General features: G+C 35.5%; 1 protein-coding gene across 1 annotated transcript; it reads left to right on the top strand.

Moving 5' to 3' along the window:
* Positions 1 to 2,361: 2,361 nt before the first annotated feature.
* On the top strand, positions 2,362 to 2,736 carry LURAP1L (leucine rich adaptor protein 1-like; the record flags this gene model as incomplete). Its single annotated transcript, XM_010015513.1, has 1 exon — positions 2,362 to 2,736. A coding segment is annotated over one exon (375 nt), but the record flags the coding sequence as incomplete, so codon positions are not given.
* Between the last annotated feature and the right edge of the window lie 7,812 nt (positions 2,737 to 10,548).

The following is a 10,548-nucleotide window of genomic DNA, read 5'->3' as shown; positions in this document are numbered from 1 at the left end:
AAGAAGAAAAGTGAGAAACACTCATGGGTTGTAATAAAGGCAGTATAAAAAGTGAAGGAGAGGAGGAAAAAAAAACAAGTGATGCAAAATCAGTCAGTTACTACTTCCCACCAGCAGACTGATGCCCAGCCAGCCCCCAAGCAATATCTGCATTGGAAAGACCAAGCCCACAGGTTTTGTTGCTGAGTACAACATTGTATTGTCCAGTTGTGGTCTACTGCCACATCTCTGTCCTCTCCAAACATCTTTCCCAGCCCCAGCCTACTTGGTGAAGGTGCAGAGTGAAAAATAGCAAGGGCGTTTATGCTGTGCATCAGCTAAAACACTGGTATGCTATCAATGTTGTTTTAGTCACAGATACAGAACATAGCACCATACTGGCTGCTATGAAGCATCCCAGCTAGAACCAGTACAATATTCTGCAGTATCTAACAGAATAAAAATACATAAAAATAACTTTTTGAACAACTGTACTGTGTTAGTGTAATTAAGGATATTGAGAAAATGGTATTTGTGTATGGAGAGTACCATGTCCAGATTGTACTCTTGGCAAAACAAGATAGGGTCTTTGTTTCCTGAGAATACTGATTCCATCCAAGTCCACTGTGCATGAACAATACAGGCGCTATATTTCTACATAGCAATTGTGGACTTGGAGAATAGCATAAAATATCTTTTGTTTGGCGTCACAGATCTTAATTGTTTTTTTCATTATTTCTCAATTGACTGAAGATATTCAAATTTTCAATATACTGTATTGTCTTTTTTGAATTAATAATATGGTAGTTAAGATGTTAATGCTCTGTGGAAGAAAAGCATGCAATATATGTTTATATATCAGATATAATGGCACACATTTTTGCAAAGAAGTACACTCAAATTACATACAAAAGAATATTTTCTAAATGCTTAAGTATAGAGAGTGACATATCTGCATCTAGTATGCTTGATTAGTACAATTAAATGATGTAAGAACATGGATAAAATATGACACAAATTACATGCTAGACATGGTATCCCTATGAGTTAATCTCAAATGACTGGCATCTTTTTTCCAGTGGTTGTAAGCATGCATGCCCTATGCTGGCACTGTCACAAAAGTTCATCTAGATAGAGATCTTACTGTGGAAGATGAGACTGGAAGCATGTTGTGATGTCAAACATTCAGCAGTGCTGAAGTGCTGTTGGAGAGGTCACAAACCAGCATTATCTTCTCACAGTGTGGATGAAAGTAGCTTCTGTCTCTCCACACTTGGTCAAACCCAGAAACTTCTTCAGTTTTTCAGACTGCCTTTTCAGTATTTTCACTTGTTTTGTGATGACTGGGAGGTCACACAGATTTCTATTGCCAACACTTGTGATGTTTCAGATGAAAAGAAAAAAACATGAAAGAAACCCCTTGGGGCTCACCTTTATGTGTCATCTCATTGTGGAAATTTGAGTAAAAAAGTAGCTTATAAAGTGTCTGTTAAGGAAGACATGCAGTCAGTTAACTTCAACATATCTGTGAAATACAGCACTGTAATGTTCCATTGTGCTTTACAATTAACAGTTCTGTGACTATGCGTCAACACCACAACTAAGTTGGAAAGTAAGACTTTGTTCTTAACACATATTTTTTACTTAGGTTTGGGGGTTTTTGCAGATTGTTGTTCTTTTTGTTAATCTGTAATAACTGGTTGATGATGAACTCATCATCTTCAGCTAATGGATTTAAATAATTCTGAATTTACAGTTTCAGTAAGTTCAGTATTTCAACTCTCAGACATTTATACAACAGTTTGCAACCTAAACTCAGGACTCTCAGACATTTATACAACAGTTTGCAACCTAAACTCAGGGGTAGTATGAATAAAAGTTGCAATGCTGCAAACCTCTTCCCAAATTATACACATCTGAATATTTTAGGTTAACCAAGTAGACAGAAAATAAGGGTAATTTAAGGTGAATGCTTAGCTTCCTGGATCTGCTGAGTATCCTAGAGTAGTTGTAAATGGAAATGGGGTTTGTCTTACTTCTCTGAATAGTGAATGCTATCCCCAAGTTATAGCAGCTGTGTTTCTTGTGAAAGTGGCATTGTACTAATGTGTACAAGTCTTGTCATTGCCTAGCATTCCTGTTAATGGACTGCTTGTGTAGCCTGATCACATTCCCACTTCAGCTTCATTGGAAGTATGGTATTAGTATAGCAATACTTTCACTCTTTTTTTTTCCCTAATTATTTAAATTGATTTGTCCTAGATGTAAAACGTGGATTTTGTGCGTGTATGTGTTTTTAACACATTGACTGCCTCCAGCTTACTTTTTAGAGTTTGATTTTGAAGAAAATAAGTAATTTTTAAAATAATTTTTGCCTTGTAGGTTAATCTCCGAGCCACTGATGTGAAGCTTATGCGCCAGCTACTCATCATCAATGAAAGCATTGAATCAATCAAGTGGATGATTGAAGAGAAGACCATTGCCAGCAGAGGTAGCAGTTTGAGTGGCAGCCTGTGCAGCTTGCTGGAAAGTCAGGATACATCCCTGCATGGCAGCTGTAACAGTTTACAAGACTGTAGTGATGGACTGGATGGAATTTCAGTGGGGAGTTACTTGGACACCTTAGTGGATGATGTCCCAGGTCACCAGACCCCTTCAGATATGGACAAGTTCAGTGATTCTTCTATTATGGAGGACTCGCAGCCTCTGCATAAGCATACCAAAATTGATTCTGATGAGTACTACTGTTTTGGTTAAAGAGAATATGTTCCTGTGGGACACAAATGCACTTCTACTTACCCTTTTTCTTTGCTGCTATTTTATTTCATGTGCAAACCTCCCAAACTTCTCTTGGAAGTAAAACGTAATATGATAGTTCAATTCTACTTCATAACTTGTCTGTTGCTTCTAATACATTTTCTCCTTGGTGGGTTGGGCTTTCCTCTTCCTTTTCTTTTTCTTAATTTATTGTTGCAATTTTTCATTTCTGTTTTAATTTTTTTACAATGCTATATTTACAGGTGTTCATAAGTGGTGAAGGCAAAGCTTTATCTTTAAAATGAGACACCAGGGAATGAGAGCAACAATTTTGTATTTGTTGGCAATAAAATATCTTCCGATAAATATATGTTGTGGTAAATATTCTTGACTACCAGGTTTGGCCTTTCCAATGACACTGTTCTTATTGAGCCTTAAATCTGAATCTTGAAAATACCTCTGCAGAATGTATTTTCCTTTTGTAATCGATGATATTTGATTCTGTTAAGCTTTCTTCAGTTGAAATACAAAGTATCCTAAACTATTTTCTGTGGAGTTTCTTTCTTGTTGAATGTTCTCATCCTTGTTTAATTATGGTTTTAAATTCTGGGCTTCATTGGTGTCTTGCAGTGATGCATTCCAATATTGGAAGCTCTGCGTAAGAGTATATTTAATTTTTGTGCTTCATACCTTTCATTTTCATTGAACTTGCTGTTTTATAGGTGCAGTCTATATCTGTTAAGAAAAAAAAAAAAAAAAGGAAAAGGCATCCCGCATTAAAAATACTCAATTCTAACAGTTTGGATGCTAAAATTCCTCAGCAGAGTTATTTTTAAAATGTAATTTAAAGTCTTGATGAGAATTTTTACCTTGAAGTTTTGTGGGATTTAGAGAGCTCCTGTGAAACGTTTTACAGGAGGCAACATGCTGGCAGGCATGTCCTGTTCTGCTTTTGTATGCACACCCTCCTCCTTAACAAGTTTACTTTGTTTTTACCAAGTATTATTACTTAGAGAAAGTGTTGCCCTGCTGTCTTTTTGTTTCCTGTTTTACAAATAAAAGTTTGCTTTAACGTTTTCATGCCTACTGGTACAGTTGAGAGCTGCATCTGGTCATTCATACTGGAAGCAGAAAAACAGGAACAAACTGCTGTGTAGAAAGTCCTTAGCTCCTCTGGCCCATACTTTCTTTCAGAAGATTAGGAAGCAGATTTTATTTTAATTACTTCAGAATTGTAAAGAAACAAGATTTTATCCTTCTACAGTAACTAAAAAATAAGAATAAAAGAAATAGTATTGAACTGGACACTAACAGATTAATGAAGGTGCATTTCCAGCTTACAGATAATAAAAGAGATGTTCATATTTACACATAATCTAAAAGTCTTGCCGTGTCTGTATTTCTACTTCCAGTAAAGTGTGAAATTCCTCACCAAAGAAACTAATGTTTGCCAAGTATAATACAGGCTCCCTCTTTAAAATGTATTTTACACATTCCAAAGGAATAAAGCTAGTATATGCAGCGGTTGACATATGTTGGTTTGGATCATTTTGACATAAAGTAGTAGTTAATAAGGTTCTGCTCTCAGAAGCTATGTTTCCATGGATCTGTCTTGTCCAGCCTTGATCAACATCAAATGTGGAGGAAGACAAAAACTGAAGAGATTGGAAGTGGCAATTTGTGCTTTTTGGTTAGTTCCATTAGTTCTCAATAGAATAGATGTCTGTGTCCCTCAAAACTGAAAACCAAGTTATGTATATTTTACTTCAGACATCATGATTTATTCAAATGCAATGAGAGTGAAGAAATGTAGGCTTACCAAGCATGAGGCTTCTCAGTTCAACTTCTGAGATCAACCAGGGTACTGCAGATAGCTTGAAGGAAAACAGAGGCAAACCCTCAAATGACAATACTGTGGTGATGTAACATTTTTAGGATTTTTAATTCCTTCCCCAGCTTATGACTGCTGCACATAGTTTGGGGAAAAAAAAAAAAAAAACCAAAAAAAAAAAAAAAGCTTGAAGGAAAAAATGTGAAAAAATTATTTCTGTGTGCCGTTAAATAGAACATCAACTCTGAATTAAAAATAGGTTTTACGGCTTTAAATTATTTGAATCTAGGGGACAGAACTAACTCCCTGATACAAAACTGTGACTCTCTTGAGTTTTTGTACCTTTATTGCTTGGCATGGAAGTTAAACATCAGGATGTATGTTCCCTCTGAAGGTAATGAAGATTCAATATATACAGCCTTTTCTTCTCCAGCTGAGATTTTGGGCAATAGGCCAACACGCACATAAAATTTTTCTACGACAAAGGAAATTCAAAAATATTCTTGACATACCTTCTCAAATGTCCCCTAAAGTTCTGCTGAAATTACTTCGAGAAAAATAGGCTGTAGCTGTCACCCACCCACTCACAGCTGTAATACTGGATAAAAAGCAATTACATCAATGATAGGTTTATCATGTTATGATTAAAAAGTCCATTTATATGGGAATTAAATCTGGCAGAAAAAAGCTTACTACTAGAAGTGGTGCGATAAAAATGCTATGTGATTAGAAGCTTTTATTCCTGACTGGAGGTGGAGAAAGAGTACAAATGACAAATGACAAAACAGAGATTCTGGGAGACTGTGAGAAGGAAGCAAGATTTCCAGGTGTTATGTTTCTCATATCCAGGAACATGAACACCTTGAGCTTTATTTTTGAAGCATAAAATCTTCAAAGATTTAGGTTTGACTTAGATTCCTTAATTAAATTAATAGTACTTCGTAACCAAAAGGTAATAATTTACTCTGACTTCCAGTTTAAGACATGAAATTTGGGTATCTATCTCCTAAAATAAGTAACTGACAATTAAACTACAACTTCACTATTTAGAGAATGTTCAATGCTTCTTAAAAGTATATTCCCATTGGGTAATAGTTTTGCTTTTGAACAGTTTACATATTTGTTCCAGCTTCCTCTTGACTTAATTGACCTTGGAATTGCAAACTATTTGTCCAACAAAAAGGGGTCTGGATGCCCTCTTCTATCATTTTAGAGAGCTGTGTTCTTTTTTCCCCTGGGTTTCCTTGTAATATTTTTTTCTGATTTACAGATCTAAAAATCAATATTCAGTAGCATAAGGCAGAGTATATGAAAGCACTTTCAAAGCTATTTCTGTCTCAAATGGATAAAAAGAAGAAAAAAAAAGTAGAAAAATAGCAAATATAAATCATTTATGCCCTGACATTTCCTAACATCTTGGCTCTCTGTCACTTAGCTGGCTTCCAGGAGACAAGCAATTTCAAGATAATTTGCAAAATCATAGGCAACGAGCAACAGCCAGTCCATTTTTATTTCTGTACTGCTGAAGTTTTCTCTTTGAAACACATTCCACTATGTAAGCTGTGAAATTCAGAGACAATGAGGGACAGTCCAAAAAGATAGATTCAATATGCTTTCTGTTTTAAATAACTGTTTGCTGCTAATAATAGGAGCTAGCCAGTGAATGGATGTGCTCTGGTTCTCAAGCAAACTACACAAGGAGAAAAAAAAGAAGAAAAAAAGCTCAAATTTTCACTTCTGAAAATCATCCTGCTAAGACAGTCTCGCTGTGAAGTTCTGGTGCACTTTCAAAAAAGCAATCAAAATTCTTTGAAATCTCCCTGCTAGCTGCTGGGTGTAGTATTGATGTCAAGGTAGCTTGTTTGTGTCTCCACAAATGCTATGGAGGGATAAAGAACCAAGCAGGAGCTCTGGGATCCATCAGTAGGCCAGAAACACTATACTAGAACACTGAAGACAGAATAGCACCTCTGCCTTTGGAAGGTGCACTACCGTTATCCTGTGAATTGAAAAAGGATGGTTTTAAAAGGCAGAAATCTGGTGTATTTTGTTAAAATAAGCCCTGACTTCTGAAACGTAGTAAAATGCTGAAAGTACTGTCAAAATACTTGAAAGTTGGAAGTTCAAAAATATTTCTCTGCATTTCCCTTTGAAAAAGAGAACTGGTTAGTCAAGGTGGGTGAAGTGCTGTATGAAATAATGTCTGGATACACCATGTAGCTGTATCTTATATAACCCTACATAATCCACTATGAAACTATGGGGGTTTTGTTTAGTAATCTTAAACAGTTACTTAGCTGTCTAAAAAGCCAGTGCTAATGCTTTTCATGTTGCCAACACTTCTGAATGAAGCCTAAAATATGTCTTTGATATAAAGAATTAACGTATACCCAATAAACGTAAGATCAGTAGAAAGCATCCATCACCCTACAGCAAAGGAGACTTTGTTTCACTTTAAATGTGCTGTGTTACAGCAAGCTTGTCTGTTTTAGAATAGCTACAAATTTACTATAGAAACAGTATAGGAACATCCTGCCCTGAAACAAACAGAAGATTTTCCCTTACCTAAATAAAGAAGAGATTAATGCTGCCTGCACTTGACCACTTGTACATTGTTCAGAGATTAAATTTCCCTGGTAAGTATATCCTGAGTGAAAATAAAAGAACTTTTCCCTTGGAATTTTCTATGCTATGGCATGCCATTAATAAGATAAACAACCTTCATGAAGCTTTTTTAAAAGCATGCTTTTCCAGCAGACATGTTTGGCCTTCAGGACTGGCATTTCCCTATAGTCTTGCTTAGTTTTATTGGCTCAGTCTTGAAAGAAACATGTTTGAAAGGTATGTCTTTTAGTTAATATTAAATGATACAAATGTCTGAGAATAAGTATTGGTAACAAAATTTATCTTGCGGTTTGCAGTTGGTTGATTGGTTTGAGTTTCATTTTTCAAAACTGGCTGCAGAAACTGTGCTGGTATTGCTGAGCAATTTTATTTCCCACCCACCCCCCTCCAATTTTTGTTTGAGATACAGATAGAGAGAAAACAACAGATTGAGCCCAAAGGTCTGAAATCATTCTTTTACTTGTGGAACAAGCACAGTTATCCTCAGTGCAAACTTGTCAGCATTGCTGGGTCTAAACTTTTAACACAATAAAATCCTTCCATGGCATTACTGTATTGACCATCTTCTGGAAAACTTGAGACCACTGAAACCTTTTTAATTTACAAAGGATACTGCTTTGATTTTGTCAAGGAAAAAGTTATTGTTATAACACTGTAAATTTTGGTCTCTGAGTTATGAACTCAAAGGAAAAGTACACAATAAAATGAAAAATCTTTTGTGTTAGGTCTACCGTAGCAGACTGTGTTCAACTTCAGTGTTGTTGGAGATAGTGTTTTTCTTCAATGTTTGTTATGTCACCTGAAAATAAAAGCAGTGTACTATTTTTGAGATAGTTAGGTTTTGTCACAACTGTTCAAAGTTGTTGAAAGAGCAAACAGTTATAGTCCCTTACTTAAAAGAATGCATTAAAATATTAAGTTTAAACATGGATTATAAGCTTTAGAAATTTTAACTGTAAACTAACTATTGTTGGGCAGTATGGCTATCTCTACTAATTTGATTTTAAAGAAAAAAATCTAATTTTTGACTCTCAAATTCTTTTTTTATTTGCATTTCAAGTCAAATTCCAAGAACCAGCACTGCAGAAAGAGAACTATAAATGCTGTATGTGAGAGTGTTTGTAGAGAATTACTTGTTAATTCTTTGTTCAAATTTTACTGTCAGAAATGTTCCCATTATTTTACCAGGTAAGTGTCTAAACATTAGCATATGACTAATCAGGCAAATCAGAATTAAGCAATACAGCATAAAGTAGTACTTGTAATAAAGTGATTGTGCTGGCTCTTTACTAAAAAAAAAAAAAAAAAAAAAACAAAAAAAAAAAACCACAAAAACACACAAGCATTTCTCTTGGAAGGGAAGGAAGAGAGACAATAACAAAGTAGTTATCAGTGCACCCAGTCCTGTGTGCATCCAAATGATAGTGGATCTCAGTATGTGGGCAGATCTGACCCTATGACCAAGCTTGCAGGAGGCAGCCTGAATGTTTTACACAGAGGAAACAAATCTGAATGCCTCCTCTGCATTTTCCACAGCAAACCATTTTCTGAACTCTACCTAAAACTGTTTGTTAAACTGAGCAAAACAAAAATTATGAGCCTAGCATTTAGTAGTCTGGCTTCCCAGATCGCTCATTCTAGCCCTAAGACACACTGATTTCCAGGGAACTGCTCAAATGTTTGAAGAAAAAGTGCTACAGTTGTCTTAAAGTAGTACATGAATATATGAAAAACTATTTAACAGGAGTATTTGGTATTTAGTTTTCTCCTATCAATTTTTTGAGAGCTATATTTTACTCATAGTACATGATATTTTTTTCTAGAAGGCAGATTTTTCGTATGAACATGAAAGGACTGCTCCAATATTTATATATTTTGCAATCAAATTATTTCAGCAAACTTATTAACTGCCTAGTTGATATCACAAATTATTAAATTAGGCTTCACCTTTTGTGCATCTCTGAGAATTTTCATTGCTCCGAAGACCATCCTTTCCCTTAGGAATACTGTGCCCTTTGTTTCCTGACAACTGGCTATCACACAGTTTGCACAGCCAAGTAACCCTACAAATATTTTGATGATGGGGGAGGAGAAGGGTAATTAAAATGTTCCTCGCTTTTTGCACAGAGAGTCTGTGTTTGAAACAGTGACATAATCCTTAGGACAAATATGTCTTTCATTGTATCACCTCACCTCCCCGTTGCCTGAAGTAATGTAAATATTTGCTTCAGTCCATGAAGTCATTGCTGGGTCACTTTCTTTCTGGTATTCAATATGCTGATATCAGCACAGATTTCCAAAATAAGTCTTAGTGCTGTATGGCAAGCTACCAACTTACAGTAAACTTCACACAGAACAGATTGCTTCTTCAGAACACTACCATCAGCAAAGGTAGAGTTGAGAAAGGCTTTTAGATAATAATTATATTTTTCAAAAAATTCATGTAAACATAGGGATTTCAGTCTTATTCCACTTGTCATACTGTAGGTTAAATTACTTTGGCAACTGAAGAAAGCTGAACTGTGAGCTTCAGGTTGTAACAGGAAAACTGTGATTTATTGATGAGCCTTTCTGTGGAAGCATAAGTAAAAAAAGAAAGATACCACCCAAAAATGTTATGAAAATATTATCATGATACTTTTTCCTCTGACTTGAATTCAAATTCAGAAGAGAGATAACATAAGCTTTCCAGGGAGTGTAGTTTTGTGGTGAAATGGAACACACAGATGAGGGAATGAATAGCTGAATGCGGAAAGAATAATTTTAATAATCAGTTAAATAACAGACTAGGCCACTGATCCCATTGAAGTATGCCCTAACAGTGGTCCTGGAAGCCAATTAAAACCTTAATGGATTTCCAGAGGTGAACCTTGCAAAGAACAGGGAATTTGATACAGTAATTCTGGAGACTTCCTCCTGGGTAAAGGTTTGGTATCTGTGGTATTTAGGGTTTGGGGGTTTTTTTGATCTGTTGTTGTTTTGTTGTAGTTCGGTGGGTCTTGATTTTGTTGGTTTTTTCCTTACTGAATAGTAGGTAAAAACCTTTCTTTTCTACCAAAGTTTCCTATGGTTTAGGAAATCAAATACCTCCTCCTCTTTTTCTAACTGTATTTTCAAGTGCTTGGCTATCAAAGCCAGTAAAGCATTCACTGAATAATGCTGATCTGTAAATAACACCATGACTGGAGTTGGGCTTTCTGCTAAAATGCTGACGTTTCTGTATCGTTAAATATGTATGCATGAAATAATTTAGTATATACTTGAATTTCCTTATCAGAAAATCAACTTGAAACAGATTTACTGAAGAAGTCATACTTGTACCAAGGTTACCTTACATTTCTGTACAATGTGAACTC

The sequence above is a fragment of the Nestor notabilis genome, unplaced genomic scaffold (assembly GCF_000696875.1).
Source record: "Nestor notabilis isolate BGI_N333 unplaced genomic scaffold, ASM69687v1 scaffold11165, whole genome shotgun sequence".
NCBI lineage: Eukaryota > Metazoa > Chordata > Aves > Psittaciformes > Psittacidae > Nestor > Nestor notabilis.
This window is presented reverse-complemented; position numbering and strand designations above follow the sequence as displayed.